The 27,401-nt window shown below is 35.6% G+C and overlaps 1 protein-coding gene across 2 annotated transcripts in view; it reads right to left on the bottom strand.

Moving 5' to 3' along the window:
- PIK3C3 (phosphatidylinositol 3-kinase catalytic subunit type 3) overlaps positions 1-27,401 on the bottom strand; it is a 138,697-nt gene that overhangs the window by 58,925 nt on the left and 52,371 nt on the right. For both annotated transcript variants that reach the window (XM_041756685.1, XM_041756693.1), the window contains 5 exons: positions 22,917-23,102; positions 16,331-16,485; positions 14,610-14,700; positions 8,437-8,504; positions 1,321-1,426 (listed from right to left, as the gene is read on the bottom strand). In XM_041756685.1, the coding sequence (XP_041612619.1) occupies positions 1,321-1,426; positions 8,437-8,504; positions 14,610-14,700; positions 16,331-16,485; positions 22,917-23,102 (606 nt within the window). The remainder of the gene's footprint in view (positions 1-1,320; positions 1,427-8,436; positions 8,505-14,609; positions 14,701-16,330; positions 16,486-22,916; positions 23,103-27,401) is intronic.

Genomic DNA, 27,401 nt, shown 5'->3' with positions numbered 1-27,401 from the left:
CATCAGGGAAATACAAATCAAAACCACAACGAGATACCACCTCACACCAGTGAGAATGGGGAAAATTAACAAGGCAGGAAACCACAAATGTTGGAGAGGATGCGGAGAAAAGGGAACCCTCTTACACTGTTGGTGGGAATGTGAACTGGTGCAGCCACTCTGGAAAACTGTGTGGAGGTTCCTCAAAGAGTTAAAAATAGACCTGCCCTACGACCCAGCAATTGCACTGTTGGGGATTTAACCCAAAGATTCAGATGCAATGAAACGCCGGGAAACCTGCACCCCGATGTTTATAGCAGCAATGTCCACAATAGCCAAACTGTTGAAGGAGCCTCAGTGTCCATCGAAAGATGAATGGATAAAGATGATGTGGTTTATGTATACAATGGAATATTACTCAGCCATTAGAAATGACAAATACCCACCATTTGCTTCAATGTGGATGGAACTGGAGGGTATTATGCTGAGTGAAATAAGTCAATTGGAGAAGGACAATCATTATATGGTCTCATTCATTTGGGGAATATAAATAATAGTGAAAGGGAATAGAAGGGAAGGGAGAAGAAATATGTGGGAAATATCAGAAAGGGAGACAGAACAGGAAGACTCCTAACTGGGAAACGAACTAGGGGTGGTGGAAGGGGAGGAAGGTGGGGGGTAGGGGTGACTGGGTGCTGGGCACTGAGGGGGGCACTTGACGGGATGAGCACTGGGTATTATTCTGTACGTTGGCAAATTGAACACCAATAAAAAATAAATTTATTATTATTATTTTTTTAAATTTATTATTATTAAAAAAAAAAACCACAATACCAAAGAGGAGAAAATGTTTTTACAGAGATTCTAAAAACTGTTTAAGAAGCAAAAATATAAGTTACGTAGTAAGTACCTGCAATATGAACATGGTCAGATTTCTGTAAATGTATCTAGTCTTGATAAACAAAATTAAAGAAAGGGAAATAAAAGAGCAACATTAAATAAAGTCAATGAACTTCCTATAAAGGGCCAAGGAATAAATACTTTAGGTCTTGTTAGCCATACAGTTTCCATTTCAACTATTCAACTGCTATTGCAGTGCAAAAATGGCCATAAACATATGAAAACAAATGAACATGACCATGTTCCAGAAATATTTGATGTAGGAACACTGAAATTTGACTTTCACATAATTTTCATTTGTCACAAGATACTATTCTTCTATTTTTTTCAATCATTTAAAAACAAAAACTACTCTTAGCTCATGGGACATACCAAAGCAGACAACCAGACAGATGTGGCCCATGCCCAGTGTTTTTGCCAACCCCCACATGAAATGGTTACCTTCAACAATGCTTGGCTGAATCGTCTCATTACATTCAAGTACATCTCATGGGTCTTTGGATCTCTTTGTTGAGTGTCTTGATCTTCACACTCCACTATCACATACCTTAAAAATATGTTAAGTCATTCATAAGGGGTGAAATGAGATTCATTTTGTAAATATTTCTACTTTCTACTTGACCAGTTCGTATTTGCAAAAATAAATAAACAGAAGTAATGAAACACATTTTTCATCACTCTTTCAAAAGTAGAAAATTAGGGCACATACACAGCTGTTTATAAAAAGTCAATTAATAATAATAATGCCTTAATTTATATAGTATCCTAGATTTTCTATAAATTTTAGCATCAAAAGAAGCATTTTTCTCCTAATCCTTTCTGAGGTACATATAGCATCACCATCTTCAGAAATCAGCGAAGCTCACTAATCTACCAAGTAACTCACAAACAATATTTTCATAACCTATGTAATCCTTTTGGAAGTAAATATGGCTCTCTTATTCCAAAAATTTCCCTGAAGCTACTTTTCATTAACATACCTCTGCCACAGGCCACATCTTAATACAATTTTATATTTATTTTTCCTACCCAATCTTCTCATTTCTCAAAAGTCCACATATAATCTTCCATTTGTTTATCATAAAATTGTGGTTTTAGAGGATTAAAGAAATTTTAAATAAACCCAAACTGCTTATACAATTACCAAATCTTATAACCAATGATCTAGATTAGATCACAGAGGCCAATGTTTTGTGACTGTTGATGGGAACAAGCCATACTAGACACACATTTTATATCACAATTCAGGACGCTGCAGCCTCATGTGTGCACATAGGTACCTCAAAACAAGAAAGTTTCACAAAGCAATATTCTATGTTAATATGTGCTATTCTGTTCTATTTCATTTTTCTTTGAATAACAAATACTAGATTGTGAGCCTTTAGACTGATTTCAGGGAGTCATGACATGTAGTTTGAAAAACAGATCTATTCTGACCAACTTGCTTGTTTCATCAATAGTCAAACTTAAGAGGAGTTATGTCTTACAAATGCCATTACTATTTGATTGCAGACCTGAAATCAGAGACCAGGACTTTGGGCTCCTGGGTCAGAACCCTTTCTGTCATACTAAGCTTATACTCTCACACTTTTATCTTTAAAAATCATATAAAACTTTTCAACTTTCTAATCTGATAGTGTTTTTTCAATCTCAAGTCACAGCCACTTATTTTTCTTTTATATTATTTCTGGGAAAAAGTATAGTTTGCCAACAGGTGAACTTCCTGAGAGCAGAAAGCTTATCTGTCTTGATTACACTATACCCTCCGCACTTCCAGGCCTGGCTCATAATACTCAATAGGTTATTGCTGAATGAATGAATGACTCAAATCTCACAAATCTAACAATTATCTCAATGCTGATAATTCTCCAATATGAACCCAAAACTCTGATTTTGCATTTCTTTAAGTGTCCTTTTACATTCATCCACCCTAATTTTTAAGCAGCACATTCCTTTTTAAGACACTGTCATTTTTAACAAACATATGTAAAACTGAATCTATCACACTAAATGAGTTACGTTTCTATTTTTGTTGAATCTACCAATATTCCAGTCATTTGGGCTAAAAATTCCATTGTAGCTGGGTTTTCTCAAAAATTAGGCAGGACACCTAAAGTGGTTGAATTGCTTGAATACAAGAAAATAGAAGTGAGGCAGTAGCCAGAGCAGAGAACAGAAGTGCTACATAAAATCATCATTGGCGGGGATCCCTGGGTGGCTCAGCAGTTTAGCGCCTGCCTTCAGCCCAGGGTGTGATCTTGGAGTCCAGGGATCGAGTCCCACATCAGGTTCCATGCCTAGAGCCTGCTTCTCCCTCTGCCTGTGTCTCTGCCTCTCTCTGTGAGTTTCTCATGAATAAATAAACAAAATCTTCGGAAAAAAAATCATTATTGGCACTTTAATTTGTGATCCATGCATACAGAGCCAAACCTAGCTCCCATTTCTCTGCCTCAAACATCTATACTCAATTAGTCACTAGACTTAATTTTTTTTCCCCTATAAAATGCCTCTTAATGCTTCTAGTTAGCCCTGCCTAGAATCAACCAGCAGATACCTATTACCTGGCTTCTCTAACTCTGAAAAGAAACCCATTATTGCTCAATACAATCATCCTAAATTTCTCTTCTTTAAACTATCTTCATAATGTGCTACCTCTATGAACAAAAAATCAATGGTTCCCTCTTATCTACCAATTTAACATAGATTTGGTGGCCCTACCATCTGGCTCAAATGTCCACGATCCCCAATTTATGAATGCACATTGCTGTCAAGTCAGTCCCCTAATCATTCCTCCTATCTGCGCCCACTTGGTACTTTTGCTCATGCTGCAATAATGTCCAGAAATACTTCCCATCTCCATCTTTCCATATGCTACTCACCCTTCAAGTAAAGACATTGTATCTCTTTCAGGAAGCTTTCATAGACCCTGACAAGTCCCTCCTTGACTTCCTAAAATAGGCCTAGTCTCTCAAACTTGTGCTGTTACAACTGTTTCACATATTTAACTCTTAGTTCCCTTTATTAAGAATTTGATGCTACAGGCCACATCTTAAAACTTTTCAGTAGCTCCTAACATATTTATAATAGTCTTATACACAGAAATATTTTAAGGGCTCTAAAAAAGTAAAAGCCTTCCTCTCCTGACTTCCCAGTGCAATGGTTTATCATGATAATAGCAGCTGTTCTAAAGTCTTGGAGCTATATAACCTAGAATTCTCAGAAAAGTGGAATGAAGAACTGAACCATGACGGTATTTCCATCATATCATGTTCCCAACAGGAATTATAGACCAAAATTTAAGGTATTCTTGAATCTTGAATCAAGAAAGACTTCTAGAGGGACACCTGGGTGGCTCAGCTGGTTAAGCACCCATCTCTTGATTTCAGCTCAGGTCAAGCCCTGTATTGGGCTCCACACTGGGCATGGAGCCTGCTTAAGATTCTCATTTCTCTCCCTGCCCTCTCCCTCTAAAAGCAAGCAAGCAAGAAAGCCTTCTAGAGCTACAAGATACATACAACTATTTAAAATAAAATTAAAAATTCAATTTTCAGTCACATACTCTACATTTCAGGTGCTCAACAGCCATATGTGCAGTATTATGGACAGTTTCCATCACTGTAGAAAGCTTCACTGGGTAGCTATATTCTAGACAAATAAGCTAAGAACAGTTTAAGATAAACTCTTATTTCCTATTTGCAGTATTCCAGAATGTTTGGTCATTTCAGGATATCACATAGAAATGTTAAATAGTGATTCTAAACTATAACATTGAGAATATACAATCCTATTCAAATCCTATCCAGACCTTTCCACCCTTTAAATTCCTTGACTATCTCCATTACCTTAGTATATTAATTGTCTTTTTCTGGGTCTTTACACAGAAATTCATTTCCAAATGAGTAATACCGTAATACAGATGACCAGAACATATAGGCTCCATCATTTTGTTCAGGTCTCCCTGACCACCAAGTAAACTCCATGGTCACAGCTATTTTCTATGACTGAGCGTCCACACTGATGCTCATGATAAAGGTCAAAAAATCTTCCAAGCCAAAGTTCTGTTGCAAAAAGACAAGTCTAAAACAAAAATGACAGCATCATCTCCAAATATGAAGGGCAAATTCAGATCAAGACTAAAAGACCTAGATCTGAATCATTTCTGAATTCTCAGTTCACAGCAGTAAGTAGATTGTACAAAGTACTCTAAGGTATTCCCTCGAAACCTATCATCTTCAAGTAGAAATGCAGACAAAACTGTCCAGGTACCCATTGTAAGATGACATCAGTGGGTTACCTACTTCCTGGCAATTTCATTTTGTAGGGTAAATAACCTTTATTACCTTGTAAGGTCTTAAAAGTTATAGAAAAACATGTCAAAGCATCCAAAGTTTACTTTCAATTTCAACATTAGCTATAAAAATAAAAAACCAGAATGATTTATAGATCTTGATGCTCAACACTTTACAGATTGGAGACTATAACTCCCCTCTGTGGCTTAAAAGGTTGACACTATTCATTTTAAAAGGATTGTCTGCACAACTATAAGCCCCTAAGGATTCAGCTATACCAGGAATTCCATTTAAATCGCTGGAAAGGGACAAATGAAAAAGGAAATTCAAAAGGTTTGAAAGGAAATAGCACAATCAATTAAAATTTTTATTTTAATATATTTGCTACAATAAGAGTATGCTTAGAGTGAGAGGCCTTTAAATTGTTACACTTGATTAATATTTTTATACTACCCTGTCCATGTTCAAGGAAGAGAATGATCATTTTAAACCAATTACTGAAATTATTTCCATATTTTCACCCAACAATCACAAAAGCAGTGCCTACCAATGTCAGAAGACTACATCAACAGCTTTTTTCTCCCCATGAGTATCTCTGAATATGTAATATGCAGACTGTAAATACAGGAAAAACAACTACTCCTCAGAGAAGGAGCAGACATAGCACATGCTATTGCTTCAATGAATCAGAGATATAGCAAGAAAACACAAATCAAATCTAAGTTTGATGGAATGCTTATAAGACTGGGAGTTGGAGTTGCATTTGTTTATTGTCTATGGAGAAAACAAAGCATTCTTTCTGAATGGAAACTGTTGCCTTGCTGGAAATTGCTCATCTAATAGGTTTCCTATTGCTTAGATGCTTGCAGAATGGTCTGAAAACTCTTCCTACTTGAAATAAGAGATCAAAGGTTCTATCACAACTAATTTCAGATTCTATAATGAAATCTGGTCTATAGTCAAATCTGAAGAGTAATTTTAAACCACCACAAAATCAATATATGCACACATAGCTCTTATAATAGTGACGACTCTAGACTATAAATTCTTAGCCAGAGAAAACTTTTCATGAATATTGCAATAAAAATATCTATAAAAGAATTCTCAGTAAATGATTTAAAAAATATAAAATCTTAATTTTAAAATACTCAAGCAGCTTATAAGTACTTACCCAAAAACTTGGCAAATTTCTGAGTGCTATGTTTTTTTTAATTTCCTTTTAAATATTTACTTAGATGTTCATGAGGAAATTTTCCGTAACACCAGTGAACAGACATACACTTAAGAATTCAGATTGGAAAATGGAGAACATTAGAAAGCAAGAGATTACATTAAAAAGGAAATAGTAGCTATTGGTATTATGAGAATTGTCAAGTAAACTCTTTAAAGTACAAATGGTGATAAACAACTAGTCAAAACATTCTGTAGGTATTTTTCAAGGACATACTGAAATTTACTGTGAGAGAAATGTAGTTTTATGAATATTATATTAAACTGCTAAAAGAAAAGATGTTATTTTTCTTTCCATTATTAGGACCAAAAGGAAAAAAAATTACAGGTTCTAAAGGGGCAGGGGGGAAAATGACAGATTTAATTATGATTAAAGGGGACCATAAAGGTGGAGACTAAACAATTATTTACTCTATATGTACATAATGGACAGCTCTTTTGGTTTTGAAAGAACCCTCTGATTTAGTTGCATATTTCTTGGCTACAAGGGCAGTATCCAGAATAATGTTATGTTTGGAGAGTAGGAGAATAAAATTCAGGCTTAATTTGAACTACAGGACAGTTTTCCAAACTCAGTCTAGAACAAGACAGTATTTTGTTTACTTTCTTCATGGAAAGCAAAATGCCTTATTATCCTTCAAAAATAATGAGCTTTCAAAATGGTATCTATTCATTTCTACTGTTTAAGTAATAAACCCAATTAATCAAGCAGTATTTTAGATCAGAAATAATTTCCACAGTTAAATACTATCAAGTATGTCAATAAGTTTAAAAATGTTTCTAAATGTACAGAGATTTCAGGTAGTGGTTGCCCAGCTGGCTCGGCCTTTTGTTTGCTCTATAATTGGCTAAGGCTCTCTTGTCTTGTGTTTAATCTTAGTGCTTTCTTTTATTGAACCAAAATATTGCTCATTGCGGCTTAAGTTAGTTGTCCTCTACACTTTATTATTCTGTGACAGATAAAGGGAGCCAGGCTTTATATTACTTGTGTCCCAGGAAGTCAGTTAGTTCTTCCATGGCCTTAGTTGCTCTTTCCTTCACCTCATTCAGGAAACCTTTCTCATAGATACACTTCTACTTGCCCCATTTAACTTCTTGGGGAAGAGTGAGAAAAGGTCACTGAAAGCACTCTGTAAATAGCAAAGTGCTAAATAAGCCTAGAGGTCCCTCATCTGCATTTGGAGACCTTCCGTAAGGTCGCTGATCGTAGTGTCTCCTGAAGAACAGAGCTCTAAATGCATGTAGACCCCCAAGAATTAGTTGCAGCTCTGCCTCCAGCCTGCAGAGAGCTATCACCACGTTCACCTTCTATGGGGTGTGGCCTCACAAGGGGAGGCATGCAGACTTTGTCTCCCTTTGTGTGGCTCGCCCTTGTTGGGTGGACTGTGCTGAGCCCTCATGTGGGGGGCAAGGGACCCCAGGGAAGCGGGGACCTTACGTAGAGACCAACGTGAGATATCCCATGAAACATGTTTTCCTGATGAATTTCTCCCTGACTGGCCTCTTAAGAAATAAAAAATAAAAAAAAATCCCTATTAAAAAAACAAAAAACAAAAAACAAACCCTCTGAGGTTAGAAAAAAACCCTCTAACTAATAAGGTTCCACCAAGTTCGCCTACATCTTGCTTCTGCCCCAGTTTCCTCATCCACAAGAGAGGTACCTTCAAATTCCAGCTTCCTGTTTTTGCGTGATTACCAATGTCGTGGTTATAATGTGAAAATATACACTCCTGAAGGACTGTGAGGGACTGCTTAAAATAGCATAAAAAGCAAATAGATATCAAACTGCAAAACCTACTACCTTACCCCGTTTTATCTTATGTCCTGGAAAGTCAGTGAAAGTAAGAGAAACAGTAGTGCTAATAAGTACTTCCTTGAACACAGTTGTAAAGAAATACAGCCAGGAAACATAAATACTACATTTAGGCTTTTGATGACTTCTCATATCTTATTTCAAACTGCCGTTACATTTACAGTGTGGGGAAAAAAATAGTCCTAACTCGTAATCAGAAAATAAAAAGAAAGCTATTCCACATACCAGTATAAATAATTAGCCAGTGTTGAATTTTTGCAGGCTCTTGATATCAAGAAGGTGCAGAGATCTTGCTGAAAGAATGAAAAGAAATGTAAATTTATTACCATCTGCTATTAACAAGGGGAAAAGAAGAGAGTCTACATTTGTCTATCAGTTTTCATCTATATATCTCTGTCACAGATCAGATTTTTACATATCCATCTATTCCTCCATCCTTCCATCCAATATTTATTCTAAATCAGGCAATATATGAGAGGCTAATGACACCATGGTTCACAGAGTTACTTGTCCTACTGAAGTTTAACATTTAGTGGAGAAGAGAGACATCAAAGAAACTCAGAAAAAATTTAGATCGGGAGGTCACAAAAGGCAGCGACGGGGATGTGATACTAGGCGAGACCAAAATGACACTATGGACAGAGGCCCTAAACTTGACTGTTCAAGAAATTTTAAAAAGGCCCAGTGTAGCTAAAATACGGTGAACATGAAAGTAAAGGAAGCTGAAAAGATAGGCAAAGCCCAATTGTGCAAGACCTTTAAGGTCACACTATTAAGTATAGATTTTGTTTGCAAAGCAGTGGATATTGAACAAAAGATCTTAAGCAGGAAGGTGAGATGATCTGATTTCCATTTTATGAAAATGACTCCAGCTGCTCTGAGAAGATCTCAGAGGCCTGAGATCAGTTAGGATGTTATTATAGGAGTCTACAAGAGTGAACTGTGGGAGCAGAGATGGAAAGAAATAGATTTTTAAAGCATTTGGTAAGTATAATTAATAAGACTTGCTGATGGAAAAGGAGGAGGAAGGAAAGAAAGGAATTGACATTAACTCCCAAATTTATGGATTTAGCAAATGGGTTGATTGGCTACATCACAGATGGAAATTCCAACTGAGGAACAACAGGCTGAAGTGTTGTATTCAGGAGAGAGAGTTGTACTTTGAAATATTAACTTGAAATGCCTGTCAGATATACAAAGGAGATCAAGTAGGGTTTGGGATATATGAATTTAAAACTCAGATGAGAGAAATGTGCAAGACATATAAATTTGAGTTTATCAGTACAGCCTGGGGCAAGAGTATAAATTGAGAATAGAAGAGAACCTTGAGGAACATTAAGATGTCAGGCAGCAGAGAAAGTGCTGACAAAGGAAACTAAGAAGGAACAGTCAGAGAGGTGGGGGGAAAACATGTAAAAGCCCATGTTTTTACAGTATCATTTAAACCCTGAGAAGAATCCTTCAAGAAGGGAGCTATTTGGGGCACCAGGGTGGCTCGATGGTTGAGCGTCTGCCTTTGGCTCAGGTTGTGATCCCTGGGCCCTGGGATGAGTCCTGCATCACACTCCCTACAGGGAGCCTACTTCTGCCTCTGCCTGTGTCTCTCTCTGCCTCTCTCTCTGTGTCTCTCATGAACAAATAAATAAAATCTTAAGAACAACAAAAAAAGGGAGCCATTTACTTTGCTGAATACTGCAAATAGGAACTGAGAAGTATACATAATCACAAACATTCAAGTTATTTACTACTTTAGCAAAGGAAGTTTTGAATTAACAATGGGAAGCAAAGGCCAGAATGATGTGGATTAAAAACTGGGGAGAAAGAAAAAAGGAAGAAGAGTCAATATTTACAAAAAACTCCTTTTAGAAGGGAAACTCCCTTTAATACTTTTAGAAGCTTGATCTTATTTAAAGGGAAATAAGAAAATAAGGTGTGGTTTCAAAGGACGGCGGCAAGGAAGAGTTTTTGTTTTGTTTCGTTTCTGAATTTTTTATTTTTTTATTTTTTGTAGATTTTATTATGGGAGTTCAATTTGCCAACATACAGTATACACCCAGTGCTCATCCCGCCAAGTGCCGATCACCCAGTCACCCCATCCCCCCGCTCACCTCCCCTTCCACTACCTCTTGTTTTTTTTTCCCCAGAGTTAGGAGTCTCTCATGTTCTGTCACCCTTTCTGATATTTCCCACTCATTTTCTCTCCTTTCCCCTATAATCATTTCTGAATTTTTTAGATGGGAGATACTGACATATTTGAATATTTCTACCAGGAAAAAGAAGAGAGCATATCTTTGAATGGAGCTGTATTTTGTCTGTGTAGGAAAACAAGGAAAGCATGAAAAAAGGATTACCTCTGTAAATCTGGTGATGGGAAATTGAGACCAATCTTACCCAGAGACTTCTATTTTTTTCCATTAAGTGTGAGACAGAGCACGAAGAAGAAAGTAGAGAAAGTATGAAATAGGGACTGCAGAGCAGGGAAAGCAACCCACCCAGAGAAATGTAAGATGGCAGATGTTGAGTGTCCATCTGATGTCTGTGATCATGAATTTACAGGGATGCCAACATGCTAGGCCATGTGCTTCTTCAGCAATATTAAGGCTTAGAGCAATTAGGTAATTAATTAGGCTTATCAAGGGTTGAGATTTTACCAAAGGAACTGAAAGTACTAATAAAAGAATGATTAAAATGCTGAGCCATGGGATAAAAGATATATTCAGAGGAAAGCAAATATTGAAGGAGGCTGATGAACAAATAAAGAAGTACAGATCAATGGATTAGAAGTTTCTATGTGGTAGGGGTATTTCAGAAAGTAAGCTAAAGTAATAAAAGGTTATTATCACAAAGCAGACATGCCAGTGCTTTCAGAGGTGGCAAGAACCTTATCTCTAACTTTAGAGCTAAAACCTCAGCACTAGATTTTAAATGTGCAACATTTAAAAGCCCAGTAGGGAAACACCTCAATCAGAAAGTCGTAATACCAAATCCATGAATTTAACAGGTAGAATCTAAGCCTAAAGTTTATCTTTGACTTGAGGAGAAGGATATTACATTTTTATATAATTTTATATATACATATATATATAAAAACACACACACACACAATTTTATATATATATATAAATAGAAAACACAGATTTCATTTGACAGTATACTTTTTTTTTTTTTCATTAAAATACTATTGACAGAGCATAGATTGATTGGAAAGAATTAAATTTAAAAACATTTGTGAGGAGTGTCTGGGTGGCTCAGTCGGTTGAGCATCTGCCTTTAGCTCAGGTCATGATCTCAGGGTCCTGGGATGGAACCTCACCATTGGGCTCCCCATTCAGCAAGGAGTCTGTTTCTTCCTCTACCTTTGTCCTTCCCCTGGCTCATGCTCCTTCTCTAATAAATAAAATCTTAAAAAAAAATAATAAAAACATGTGAAACAAGAAAGCTGTACTATAAATTTTTAAACTCAATTTAGGTAATTTAAAAAAATTTTAAAACTAGAAGAAAAAAATGTGCTTTAGGAAAAAAAAGTGATTTCATATTGAAGTTCAGAGATATACGAAGAAATCGTAAATATTTCTAAATAGTTACTGATTGTATACAATGATAATATTATCTCATTAGGGAGTTAAATAAGAAAGAACTACATTACTGGATAAAAGTGACATACAAGTAAAGAGGCATACTGTTTTGGAGAAGGATAATACTTTTTATGCCAAACTTAAAGGATGGATGTTAAAATATCTAGCCAGCAAAAGAAATGAGAGACAATATAACCTCCAAGCTGAGGACAGAGACAAATGATATGAAGAGGATCCAGCCAAATATAGGTAAGGGAAAAATATATAAGGATAGAAAGTATCACCACTTAAGATGATGAAATAAATCAAAATATAGCTCTAATCACAATAAAAATGGAGAAAAAGTTCTAGTTAAAAGACAATAGTGTTAAACTGGATTAACAAATTAAATCTAGCTATAGGATATTTTCCAGAGATAAATCCAAATATAAGGCCCCAGAAATACTGAAATGAAAAGGACTCAAAAGTATACCAGTGAATACTAACCAAGACAAAGTACTATTTCTATCAGACAAAACAGACTTTAAAGCAAAATATATCACTCAATATAATGTAGTAGTAATAACAGTGATAAAAGATTCAGTTTACTTGAATGCACCTAATAAAATAGTTTCAAAATATTTAAAGCAAACATCAACAGAAAAAGAAGGAGAAACTGACAATTACACCATTATGCGTAATGGGGGGGGGGATTTTACCCTAAATCTTAAGATATCAAGCACAGGAAAATATCAGGAAAGGGTTCATTAACACAATGAATGAGCTTGTTCTAGTGACATTCATGTAATGGTATTCCCAATGATTGTGGAATATATCTTCTCTTCAAGAATCCAGAGAATTAATGGAAAATTACCATATTTCAACAATGAGAGTAAGTGTCTATTTTCTAACATTTGGCCACACATACATAGTGCTCTCCTAAAACTCCAAGAACAGGTAAAGGAAAGGGGAAGAAAGCAAGAGAATCCTCAGGTGTCAGAGAGGAAACAAGGATGTTGGTATGTGCAGTGATAAGCAATGAATTTCAGTTTGGCTGGATACCACCTGACATTTCTAAACACTGAATTGTTTACGAGTCTCTTAAAGGTGATGACTGCTTATATAGTATTATTACTCTGCTGGAGGGAACAAGAGGAAGAAAGTACTCAAAAGGAGTCCCAGTGCTTTCTGGGATAGCTTGAATAAGCTAAACCCTTTACAAACTATTCAGCTGAGAAAAAAATGGGTTTAATCACTGAGTAATAACAGGTCCAACAGTTACAAGAGAAATATGAGAAATATATATAAACTATTTTTATTTTTAGTCTAAAAGTTCTGAGTCATAGTGTGTAAAACTATTCTGAATATAACATTCAGAATCCAATCACTTCACACAATCTTCAATGTAAACTACCCTAGTTCAAGCCACCAACAAGTCTACTGCAGATTATTTTCAATAGCTTCCAAGTAAAAGTCATTTGATAACATGGCCTGCTTGATTCCTGCTCTTTTTCTGACTCCTTCTTTTACTGTGCTCCCTTCTGCTCACTCCCAGAGCCAGGATCCTCTGGTGTTCCTCTTACACTTATGCTCTGGTCCTCAAGCCCCTATATTTGCTGTTCCCTCTGCCTGATAAATACTGTCCCCAGACCACTTGCATGGTTACTCCCTCACTATATCACCTTTACAAGATGTCACTTTCCCAGGGAGGCACTCCTGACCACTTTTCAAAATTGCAACTGTCTAGCCTCACCCCAATACCTCCTCTATCATCCTACTCTGATTTATTTTTCTCCTTAGAAAGTAGATATCATTATTTCTTCTACTGTATATAAATATTATTGACTACCATCAGTACAAACACTACAATATAAGCTCCATGAAGACAAAGATTTTGACCTCATCATCCCCAGCACCTTGAATATTTCTGGTACGTGATTAAGAGCTCAAAAAATATGTGTGAAAGAATGAATTACTGAACCAATGTATCTGTATCTTAGATTTGAAAAAGCAAAACAATTAAATTGGTGCTAAATGGTTTCTTAAAGGGCTCCCTTAAGGATTCTATGATCCTGTAATTTAAAATTCTTTTTTTGTTTCAATATTTTCTCTTGTATCAAGAGGTAGGCAGATATCAAACTCTGGTTAACAGTAATAAAAACAGGAGTCATTCAGTCTTCAACACTACTACTAAAATTCGACTAAAAGCAATATATACATATGTTAAAAAAAAAAATCAAGTGAACTTCCTAGCATCAAAGTCCATATTATTTGTTTTCAACATCAGAGATGTGAAATGTTCTCAAATTAGAAGTCTTAGGGAGAAATTCAACAACACACTACATCAACTTCTGCAAATATACTTCCAAATGTACTTTCAGAGTAGTCATAGGCTTTTTGGCCTGTTTTACCTCAAAAATCAGTCTATTTATTTAGGAAGATTTCACTTAATTTTTCTGTATAAGAACAGCTACTTAGTATATAAGTATCAAAGTCATACATTTCTACAATGTAATCACAACACCAACAATTACAGTAATGTTCACAAATATGTTCACAATAAATATTATGAGTTTCCTTAATAAAATATTTAAGCCCAGTTTATTTTCATATTGCATATTAATCCATTTATATGCCCAAAGCACCAATAAAAATGCCTTGAATTGAAGATTTTCTGGCACTTTTTGCTGAGAGGAAAAGTCATAAACATGCATCATAAAACAAGTTATTTAATAAAGTTGTAATATTTAGTTTATTAATCAAAATCAATGCTTTAAAGACCAACATAAAATATTTATCTGGTAAGATAGCTCCCGTAGGAAACTTGAAAAGCTTTGTACCTACCTCTAGATTTTCACCATCTGAACTGTCTTTTGTTTTAGATGCAGGAGGAGGGGAAGACACTGGAGGAAGAGGGCTGTTTATAATTTGGGAGCTGAAAAAATAACAGGAGATATCACTGACATGTAAAAATTCTGTTAAGAGAAAAATACTTCACCTTCTCTTAGACTTTTTTAGCACAGTTTTTTTTTAAGCACAGTTTTGTCTGGTTAAAGCACCATTTCTAAATCATGTTCTGTGCAACACTAGAGTCACAGTATGTCCTGAGAAAAGCCTACAGTAAAAAAAAAATATGGATAACAGCCTCTTGGAAGATTTTTGTGCAAGCTGATATATTAAAGGTTTTTGATAAATACTATGGTTTTTTTTTAAAAGTGTATTTTAATTTAAACGAGCATTTCCCAAACATATCTGAACACAAGACCATCCCATCTCTTTTTTTATCTTTTTAAAATCATATAAATTAGTAAGCAGCAGACCATAATTTGGGAAATACTGGATTACATTTTATATCTTGTCATAAAATCTTAATAGACTTCTAGTAAAAGATTTTAGGCGAACTAAGGGAGGAGGCAGGTATATAAATAAACATGACTGGAGACTGAAGGCCTTTAATATATGGTGGGAGACAAAGTAAGAGGGTCCTGTCTCTTCTCTTAAAAATAGAAAAATATAAAGCAGCCAGGACAAGAAAAAAAATTATTTTTCCCATTTTTGAGTTCTTCTTCAAATGAAACACAGAAGATAAAGAACAGCAGTATCATAATCACAATGAAAAATTTAGAAATACAATCTTGAGTTCATGTGAAAATTGCAATAATTGGACTAATTCAGGAAATCTGAACTCTAGACCTCATCTGTCATTAACAAATCTCATGACCTTCACAAAATAACTGTTTAATGACTGGGTTTCTCACCCAAAGGTTCCTATTCATCTCAACTTTTAAGACTTCATGAAAAGCAAAATGGCAAAGTAAAAACAACATGGGCTTTGGGCTTTGATGTCAACTCTACCAGGCAGGATAAAAGCCTCTGGACAATTAACTTCTTGTTCAGTCCATCTCTAAATTAGGGAAGGAACACGTACTTCAGAGGACTATTAAAATGAGTTAAGTCTGTAGACCACCTTGCATTGTCTGCTACAGAGATGGGAGTTCTTAATTGTTACTATTGTTAACAGCTTTTAATTCAAGTACCATACTTTTTTTGTTGTTGTTATAACTACTAACGAGGTGAAAAGCGGCCAATAAAACATACCATAAAATATTTGAGTTCACTAACATGCCCCATCTTTCACTTTATTTTTGCATGAACAGCAGTAGTCTCTAATCCTTACTGAGCACTATCCTAAATGCTTTATGTATATTATTAACTCATTTAATCTTCCAACAGCCCTCAAAGATTGGTTACTATTATTATATCCCCATTTTTAAGATGAGAAACTGGGGCCACACAGAGAATATGCACCTTCCACAAGCTTACACAGCTAGTAAGTGGCAGAGCAGAGATTTTCACTCAGGTATTCTGACTCCACAGCTTGCAAAACACAGCTCTGTAACACAGTAATGTGTGCTCTGTGAGTGCATAAGCTACATTCATTGGTACAACTTTAAACTTAATACAAACTAAGGTTCAGTATATCTGGGGGAAAAGGAAAAGAGAAGAAGTCTGAAGAGGGGGGAGACTATTATATCTGAAAATAAGCCCTCCCTGGATAGTCATACCTATCTATTTCTGTAGAATTTATTCCAGAATTTGACACACTCTCTGACACTGAACCCTGACTATCCTTCTTGGTAGGTTCTAATCCATTCTTTATGTCATCAAAATTTTCATATTTGAGAGCTTGGACCAGCTGTAATAGGTACATCAACAAATCCTGGAAAACAAACAAACAAAAAATAAGCTAATATTAGAAAAACAAATGCAATATGATTACAGACATCATTTATTCCTAAAGATCAAGTGAACAGTTTAGTTTCATCTACCACTTAGCAGCTGTGTTGCCTTTGACAAGTTACTAAGCTATTTTAGTTCTTGGTGCCTCACTGGGTCCTCATCTGTAAAATGGACATAATCACATATACCTAGAGATGAGTTGCGAGGATTAAATCAGTTAATAGAAGAAAGTCACAGAACAGTGTCTGGCACAGAGTAAATGACCAATAAATGCCTTGTTGAAAGCAGTACCCAAAAAACAAAGCAAAAATCAAAAACAAGGATTAAGATGGTTCACATAAAACTAAAAAATTAAGGAAGGATCCTTTTCTCAGCAATAGATCAGATAATGGCATTTTAGGTGTACGATTTCATAAGAAACTCCAAATTTTCAAGTTCTAAAAGAATTTCTGTTTCATGAGCTTTTCTGCTTAGGATTTTTTTTGAATCTTGAGTTCCTTAAAAGGTCAAGTTTTAGAGAATTTGAATTTGGGTGGCTTCTTAAATGAAAAATCCTATAAAACAGACATTTTAATTGTAACCCTCTTGGTTAAGAGAAAAGCTTACTTCCTACCAACTAGCAATAATAGCTTAAAGAAAACAAATACCTAAGCCTAAATTTCCCATACTGCTATTGACAACCAACAGGATAATTAGGACTCAGTGTATCAACAAAGTAGTCTCCTGCGTTTTCCTTTAACATAAAAAGACTCTTTAGGTTTAATGTTAAGGATGGAAATGTTTCCTGTCATATTCTCTATAAATATCATACTCTCTTGGCCCTTCTCAATGGCTGTGAAGAAAACTCCAAAAATCTCCTTTTAAAAAGAATTACAGTCTGAAAAAATTCACAAAACTCAAACACTTCTTAAAAGTATCATTATCTTCAAGGTCCAGCTGACACTCACCCAGTTAGCTCCTCAAAAGTCATAATTAGATGATGGTTGAAACTTGGTGACCGCCACCTCAATCTCAGTCTCCTCTTTAGTAGGCCCACAAGCCAAGTGAAATCCCCTACAAAACTTCAGGGCACACAGTTTCCTTCCCTATTTGTAACAACTATAGAATCTGTACTTAATTGCTAAACTATTATCTCCACAATTTATTACAAACATCGTGAAGACAAAGATCACTTCCAACAACCTAAATTTCTTTCACTTAATACATACAACTCTATATTTTTTCATAACTTTCTTCTTACATTGACATAGTCAACATTTTTATCATTATTCTAAATACTGACAAAGAATAATACACAAGAATTCACCACTAAAAATGATTTTGTTACAAAAAAATTAAATGAAAAGTTAAAGGCTTATTCATTCACATTCAAATGTTGATTATCAGTGGCCAGAGAAAACAAATGACTGTATCAAAGCACCTCTATAAGTGTTCTGCTTCTAAAAGCCATTTTTTTAATTGGAGCAAGAAACATCTGATTTTCTACTATTCTTTGGAGACTTATGACATCTAATAGCAACAGGCATGCTTTTTCTAAGGAAAAAAAGGTGAATTACATAACAGAAAGTTGATTAATATATTTAAAGAGAAGTATCTTTTTCAGAAGGTAACTAAGTAACTAAGTTTCACTGCTAGCCTTCCTTACTAAGGCATGCTTCAAAAATGCTGTTGAATATATCACCTGTTATGTTTTCCCCATTATAGAAGACTTACCACGTGAAATCAAAAAGGCTGTATTGGTAAATTCCCAGGAAGGAGGAATTCAGAAGAAAACCTTCCTCTTTTTAAGTCACTCATTACTATCTGACTTGTTGGGCTGGTATTCTATAGTCAAACTGTACTTTCCTTCATTTGTACAAAGTGAGTTTGCTCATTATTTAGCCACATCTTTAAACACATAAAATTCCTCCAAGCATGAAGGACATAAGCATCCGAGTAAAACAAAAGAAAAAAAAAAATCAGGTTTTCAACTGAGACAATTCAGTAAAATTTCCCCAAGAGCTATGGAGTATTATCTAGATAGTTATCACCATTCCTCTTAATAACAAGTTAATTCTTATGTTTTAGAGTGCACAGGCCAAGTTCCATGTCAAAAATCAGTCACCAACTGCCCATTTCTTATTGAATGAAGCGTAATTCTTCATATAGGCATTTACAGTTAGAAAGACATGGGTTCTGATCTTACTTCCTGAACAGCTAGCTACACTCAACCCACATTCCTGTTAAAGTGAAATACTTTCTATTTTTTCTTATACTTTTCAGTCTCCTTGCCTTTGCTCATACTGGTCTCTCCACTTAAAATGTAAAGTCATGTCCAATTGAAAATTTACCCTTCCTTCAACATCTCAAATGTTCCTTCCTCCTCAAATTCTATGGGGCATCTCCCCTTTTGAGCCATACAACAATAAGAAATATGGCTTTTAAAAAATTCCCATATGGAATATTAGCAAATCCAATTCTGAAAGGTATTCAAAGATTGGGAAGACTTATTTTACAAATGTGTGGCTACATTAGGAAATTCACCAGCACAGATTTCACATATAGCACATATTATATGCTGATGTTTTCCATACAGCACAATGCTATATCCACAAAATATAGCAACACACCTAACATTATAACTAACAAGAGAAATCACCAAAGTGATTAGATAAAACATAAATATTAAAACATAGCTTTTTATTTAACTAACTAAAAGAAGTAAGAGATAAAAGGGGTGAGGTAGTTCATAACTAACTACTGTCAGGGAATAAATCTATTTTTAAAATGTATAAAATTTTTCTAACAGGAAGACTTCAATGAATACAAAAATCATGTCTCCAGAAGCAAAGGTTTAATATTATAAAGTTGTCAATATTTTCTAACATAATAATATAAATTTAATGTAATTCCACTTAAGATTCTGGTGGAGTTTTAAGAAAATGAAAAAGTTATCTTAAAATTCTTGGAAAGAATAAACGTATAAAAATTATACAGAAAATTACAAGAAAAAGAGGGGAAGGATCTGTCCAATCATGTTTAATGTTCTTGTGAAGCAACTGTAATTTTTTTAAAGTATGATACAAGTCCCAAAATAAAAAATTCATAGAGCATTATCAGCAAAAATTTAAAAGGAATGTATCTCTTGGCCTAACAATTCCAATTTAAGCTACTTACTTAACAATACAGAAATATATATACATAAGTCTGTTCCCTAAAATATAGTATAGGAAAAGCTATATAACTATCAAAAGAAGCTGACTGGTTAAATAAATTATAAATTAAACTTGCAGTAAAATACTATGCTGCTGTTTAAAAAAAATAAGGTAGGGATCCCTCAGTGGCTCAGTAGTTTGGCGCCTGCCTTCGCCCAGGGCGTGACCCCAGGATACCAAGGTCGGGTCCCGCGCCAGGCTCCCTGCGTGGGGTCTGCTTCTCCCTCTACCTGTGTCTCTGCCTCTCTCTCTCTGTGTCTCCCGTGAGTAAATAAATAAAATCTTTTAAAAAAATAAATAAGATAAAAATTTTAAAAATTAAGAAATTTAAAAAAATTAGATCTACAGGTACCTATAAAGTCTAGAAACATAGTGTTTTTTCACAGATTAAAGATGCCCTTCACTTGATGGGATGAGCACTGGGTGTTATACTATATGTTGACAAATTGACTTTAAATTTAAAAATGTAAAAAAATTGCCATGATATTCATTTGCCTATGTTTCCAGACTTCATGGAAACAAATGTGTTGATAATGAGAAATTGTCCAAGATTATACTGTTCAATTAAGAAGTTTTTAATGATATGATTATTTTAATATAAAATTTACATAATATAAATGTTTAATCTTTCTGCATATATGCATGAGTACAGCTTTCATAACTATGCCCCACATAATCTTTCCCCATAGCTGGCCCTTCCCAATGGCTGGGGACATAAGCAGCAATTAGCACTACTTTTGAGGATAGGAAACAGAGGTAAGAACAATATACACTGTTCCCAAAGACATATATATATAGGTACATAGAGTCAGAGAGAAGAAAAAATTCATCTTAATATACATCTGAAGAATCAGTATTAACTGATTAATTAAAATTAAAAGGCCTTTTTTTAGCTGTGTATATACAATTTATCACTAAACTAAGTTCAGAGAAAGAAAAATCAAGAGATAACCATCATACTATTTATGCTCTCTAGGTTATCTAAAACCTCACGGGAAGCCTGGGTGGCTCAGTCAGTTAAGCGTCTGACTCCTGATTTTGGCTCAGATCCTCATCTCAGGGTCATGAGGTTGAGGCCTGCATAAAGTCCCCTTTACCTGCTCCACTCAGCCAGGACTCTGCTTCTCTCCTTCTCCTTCTGCCCCTCCCACCACTCATGCACCCACACACACTCTAAAATAAATAAATAAATCTTTAAAAAAAATAATACCTCAAGGAAACCTACCATATTTTGCAGTTTAAAATGTACACGATGTTTCTACCATTATCCTCTACATTGTAACAAAAATTGTAAGATGGTCTAGAAATTCATGCAGTACCTACATGAATATATGACTATCACCAGAGACCATAAATATTTAGCTTTTAATTAAGATTGTGAGGGAACTAAAGTGAGACAATCAAAATGATAACTTATAATTTTTCTACTTAAATTCTAAACCCACATCAGGAGGCTGTCTTGACTACAGCCCAGAGGCCGTTAGCCAAACTCTATGACTCACGTGAAACAGGGGGAATTAATGATTTAAGTTAAATTTCTAGTGAATTTTGAAATAAGTATTTCAGTATTTCCACATTTCAATTTTTATTTATTTTTATTTTATTGTTTTTTTTAAAAGATTTATTTTTTTTTATTTATTCATGAGAGACACAGAGAGAGAGAGAGAGAGAGAGAGAGAGAGAGAGGCAGAGACACAGGCAGAGAGAGAAGCAGGCTTCATGCAGAGCCCAACATGGGACTCAATCCCGGGTCTCCAAGATCAGGCCCTGGGCTGAAGGCGGCGCTAAACTGCTGAGCCACCGGGGCTGCCCCACATTTCATTGTCTTTACTGTAATACAATAAAGACAATGAGAAAGAAAGAAAATATACTGAATCAAAATGCTTAGGATTGCTTTTTAACAGGAAAGTGAAAAACACCCTATACTAATAAAATTATACAATATCTGAGAGTTGCCTCCAAATAATCTGGTGGAGGGCAGGGAATCCCGAAGAAGAAGTAAGTGGTATTACAGATGAAACAAGACCAGCTATGAGCTGCCAACTGCTGAAGATGAGTAAATTATATGTGAGTATTCACTACACTATTTACTGTTTACATTTTACTATAATTAAATACAGACATACATTGACCTTATCGACCTTAGTAAATGCTGTTTTGCCACTACAGATTTAAAATGATTTTTTTAAAGATCTTCAATATTAGTTGTTCTATGGGATCAACATTCCTCTATATATCAAGGCTTGAGAAGAGTTATCCCATATCCCATAAGCTCTGCAGGCTAGCTATAAACTATTAAGTTATGTTTGGAAAAGACATCCACTCTATAAAAATTAATAAGTAAAAAAAATTGCTGGATTACTCTATTTTATTAGAAATTACTAAAATTCAAAATCCAGCAATGCTTTGTGTTGACATAGAGTGTTCCTCCTTCCCTGGTGGCTTTAAATGTAATATAAATAGCCAGCACACAGTTTGCAGTATTTGGTTTCCAGAGGATTCAAAACCACCTTCAGAAAATCTACATATACATATAATTGTCAGCAGCTGAAAGTTTAAAGGAGAAGTTTGAAGGAGAATAAGATGACCATGCATCTCTATGCTTTAAAGGCCCCAAGGGCTTTTCAAGGCTGCAATTAAATGTGGCTTGTTGTATACTGACTGATAGAGGGGATCTGAATTATTCCCTAGCTGGTGCTGCATTAAACCATTTTTCATTAGAATTCCTTTTTCCAGACAGAGCAATACAAGCTCTGCTGCCAGGTAAATGTCCTGGGAGAGATTGTCCTATCATGTAACAGATCAGGAAGTAAATTTTCATTTCACAGAAGAGTCCTTGGAGGAATATTTTAATTTTACTTCTGAAAACACACCTAGTATATCCTCTTCCCTTCTAAAAATCTCTCTCCCCATGCCTGCCCACCCCCCACCTCCTTTCTCTCTCTCTCTCTCTCTCTCTCACACACACACACACACACACACACACACAGGCACACATACAGGGTGGTGGTGGAGTGAGCCTATAATCAGGTTCTAGTTTAAAATACACCCAGTCTGGGGCACCTGGGTGGCTCAGTCAGTTGAGCATCCTACTCTTGATCTCGGCTCAGGTCTTAATCTCAGGGTCATGAGTTCAAGCCCCACACTGGGACTCCCAGCATGGAGTCTACTTAAAAAAAAAAAAGTACCCAAAGAGGAATAATGAATAATAATGTACCTCATCATCTGCCTGTCGTAACCGGGCAACGGCATAACGCCTCACTGTTGGATTGGTGTAATGGGAAGATAACAGCTCCAAGGAGTCCTCTACATCCATTGGCTTCCATTTTCCTAGAAGTTCCAAAGCTTGTTTGGCCTCCTGAGGTAGATCCCAATTCACACATTTCAAGAATTTTGTCAAAGCCTAAAATCCGAAAAATTTTAAAATTAGAAACAACAGTATATTACCTGGGGTGAGAGAGGTCAAGGATGACTAGGCCAAGTTTCACTTGGTGCTGATGGCAGAGTCAGTCACAGAGTCAATGACAGACTCCTTCTATAACCACTAAACATAGTTATACATGCGATCCTAGAAAAATACCCCAGAACAGAGGAAACACGGAAACAGGTACCCCGTACCTCTACATTTTTCAAGTTAAACCACTTACAAAGCACTATGAATTTTTAAGTTTTCTTTGGCTTTTCATTTTCCTTTTCTATTTTAAAAATAGTGCAGGCCTCAAGGCATGGAAATAAAGAGATGAGGCATATTCTCACAAGACATGTTAAAGACAACCTTCATTTTACAACATAAAATATTGCAGCCAATGAATGAAGAGTCAAGCGAGGGTAAAATCCCCACCACTAACCTCACTCTCAAACACCTCAGGATCTTTGGGTTTCCTAAATACTCCCACATGAGAGCTCAGACTAAATTAAGTATGTACTGCTCTTACACAGAGAATTAACTATTTAAAAAGACAGACAATCAAAAAAAAAAAAAAAAAAAAAAGACAGACAATCAAACAGAAACTCCACAGAAACAAGCATATAGATAAATACAGAAGCAGCAGCAAATATTCTATGATTCAGCTGCCTGTTCATAGTGTCTTTCTGGAACCTCACTTCTTTAGACAGGCAGCTTACCCATCTAAAGTTTTCACAGTATCATCCGGGTAAGTAAATGACCTCGGAGCATATCACTCATGGTTGCATACATTAATAAAAGCTCCTTTAACAAGGTTGTATACTTGTTTTCCAGTAAAAACAAAACAAAACAAAACAAAAAAACTATATTGTCACATCTTCCTACTGGGAACACTTTACAGACTGATCTCATTTTCTTCTTTCTCCATGATTTCATCTTTTGAACAAAGATAACTTTAAAAATTTAAATCAAAAAAAGTAAAAAAAATTTTTTTAATTTTTATTTATTTATGATAGTCACAGAGAGAGAGAGAGAGAGAGAGAGAGAGAGAGGCAGAGAGAGAAGCAGGCTCCACGTACCGGGAGCCCGACGTGGGATTCAATCCCGGGTCTCCAGGATCGTGCCCTGGGCCAAAGGCAGGCGCCAAACCTCTGTGCCACCCAGGGATCCCCTAAAAAAATTTTTTTTTAATTTAAATCGCGGGGATCCCTGGATGGCTCAGCGGTTTAGCGCCTGCCTTCAGCTCAGGGCATGATCCTGGAGTCCTGGGATCGAATCCCACATCAGGCTCCCTGCAAAGAGCTTGCTTCTCCCTCTGCCTGTGCTCTCTGCCCCTCTCTCTCTCTCTCTCTCTCTCTAATGAATAAATAAAATCTTTAAAAAAAATTTAAATTACTATTGTACCCAACTAAAATAAAATCTCTTCATTAGTAAAAAATCAAGTTCTCAAGAAAATGTCCTTTTGGATAACAAAACACAATTACTGGTTGGTATAACATAAAATGAGCCTTGATGCCCACCTCTTAACTTATTCTTGATTTAACTACATTAAGCAAAAAAGCACAATGGAGATTATCTGGTCCACTGCTCAAACTGTATATAATCTCAGTGAACATAAGTGCTTGCCCATCACCTCAAAACGGTGGACAAGCTACACCCAAAATCCAGGTCCGCTAATTCTCTCAGTCCATGCATCTTCCACCAGATGGTTCCCCCTTATCATTAAGACACTGCCGTCTCCTAATTAGTTAAACCTATGACCCTCAGAGCCATTATTCCACCAACACCCATCTCCTAAATCCATTCCCAATTTCAAACCATTATTTTTAGCAATATTTCCTGCATTTCCCCTCAAGTTGATTCTCACTATACTACACATCTAGAGTTTGGCACAGCCTTCTAGCTAAGAGCCTTAAAACCAGTTTCTCTTCTAATCACTTCATACAAACTTTCAGAAGCTCAAGTTGGAAGTAATGTTAGAATGAATCTCCACCTGTCAACAGAAATTCATCTTTAACATCCCTGCCAAAAAGAGACCTAATATTTAAGTAATTCCTAATATTTAAGTAATTACTTAAATTAATATTTAAGTAATTACTTAAATTAATATTTAAGTAATTCCTAATATTTAAGTAATTACTTAAATTAATATTTAAGTAATGACTACTTTCCAAAGGTCCCATGGTTTTCATAGACAGTGAAGCCATTGTTACTGTTGTGAAACTGTAAGGTACCGGAAGACAAATGTGTTTTCATGCAATTTCTTCCCAGTGGTCAGTTTTAATGGAGAGAATGAGAATAAATTTAACCCACCACATGGACAATTTTTCCAATAGTTGATGATAACCGCCATAGTTTTAGAGGGTGGTTTCTCAGTAGATGATAGGATCAAATTTATAAAAATTCATTCTCCCTCTATGCTTCAACCAAGTTAGCCTATTTTATACATGATTTTGTCTAACTCCTGTCTACAAGCTCTTCACCCAAACAGAAGCATCAACTTCAAAGGCCAGCTTATCAAAGACTCAATTTTTCCAGTAAGTTTTCAGCAACTCAGAGCTTTTCATTTAGTAGTTACCTTAATTTTACTCTTTCCATTCAAATGATGCTCTTCTAACTGCCAAGTGCTTTTGTGGGCATTCTTATCTCTACAACTGGGAGTCTGCGTTCTGCAAAATTAGCTATCAATTTCTTCTGTATCTCCCCTGTGCCATTTAGCACGGTGCTCCCTTTCTGTGTGACAACACATACCACCCTTTTAACTTATTCCATGAATTTATTTTTCACTTTTAAAATGTATTTCTATGCTGAATGTTGAAGCAAAGCAACACTTCTTAAATAACTACAGTGAAAACTTTTCCATTTCACAGTACATCAGCAGTCTTAATAGAAATGTGTGGAAATGTACTTATAAGCAAATCTTACAGCATGCTGGTGTTCTCAATTCAATAATTGAAACAATCTAACTCCCAGATTCTCAGATTTACGGATTTACTAGTAAGATTTATAGACCTTGCTGCTGCCGAGGAACTTAAATACAAAAAAGTTCACAACTTTATAGTGCTAAATGTCACCAACACAAAGAGGTAGCAGAATGAAGAAGGAAACAAGGAGAAGAGAGACAAGAAAAGTAGGAAGTATAAGAATTTGAACCAATAATAATGCTGATATCTAATTTCTGGCCCTTAGAAGATGCTGTATTGATGTATGTCAAAGTACAGGATTCAAATGATGTAATTTTATCCTTAGAGTGTCCACAGGTAACTGGTGAGTACATGCTTTAGAGCCAGAGTGTTCGGGGTCAAACCCTAAGTCCCAGCTCCGTCAATTATTAGCTGAGTCACGAAAGGCACATTATTTAACTTTAAATGACTTATCTTATAAGGTTCTGGTATGGGACGCCTGGATGGCTTCAAGAGTCGAGCATCTGCCTTTGGCTCAGGGCATGATCCCAGGGTCCTGGAATCAAGTCCTGCATTGGGCTCCCTGCATGGAGCCTGCTTCTCCCTCTGCCTATGTGTCTGCCTCTCTCTGTGTATCAATCATGAATAAATAAACAAAATATTTTTTTAAAAAGGTTGTAGTAATAGTTACTGAATAATAAATGTTTAGAAGAGTACTTTGTATATAATGAATATAAGCTAATTATTTTGTCATGATATTGTTTTTCTATTTCTGATGTTGAGTCCAACATCAAATGTTAATATTACCACATTTATTGCCACATTTTATACTAACAGCAATAATTTATTAACCTCCCTTCTGATCTTAGAACCTCCCCACTATTATCTCCTACTCTTAGAATTATCTCCTACTCTCACCATCACTTCAGAGCTGAAAATAATATGTTCACCATATATATCCCTATTTTTAACTTCTACCAAGTTAAGTTATTGGGAGTTTCTCATTTGTTGCTAAAGAGAAATCCATTTTTCTACTCTAGACACTTGACCAACACATGTGTGGTTTTCCATACCAAACAATTCCTTAAATCTCTGAGGACACCAACTAGGTGTCTCACAATCTAATTTAATTTTAAACTACCTGGAGTTACTGAAGATTCCATTGGTTAAAAGGTCAGTCTTACAAAACTGCTTCCCATTTCAGATGCCAATTGCAAATTTGGGGTCCCCAGGTTGCCCACACTTCTATTTGACTTGGCTACAAATCAAATGTTACCAACAACACCTTCCTCAGGTTCAGTAATTTGCTATAACAGCTCACAAAACTCAGAGAAATACTTTATTTATTATTGCCAGTTTATTACAGAGCAAACAAAATGAATAACCAAACAAA

Source organism: Vulpes lagopus, chromosome 1 (genome assembly GCF_018345385.1).
Source record: "Vulpes lagopus strain Blue_001 chromosome 1, ASM1834538v1, whole genome shotgun sequence".
Classification (NCBI taxonomy): Eukaryota; Metazoa; Chordata; class Mammalia; order Carnivora; family Canidae; genus Vulpes; species Vulpes lagopus.
Note: the sequence above shows the minus strand (reverse complement) of the source record. Positions and strands in the feature narration are given on the sequence as shown.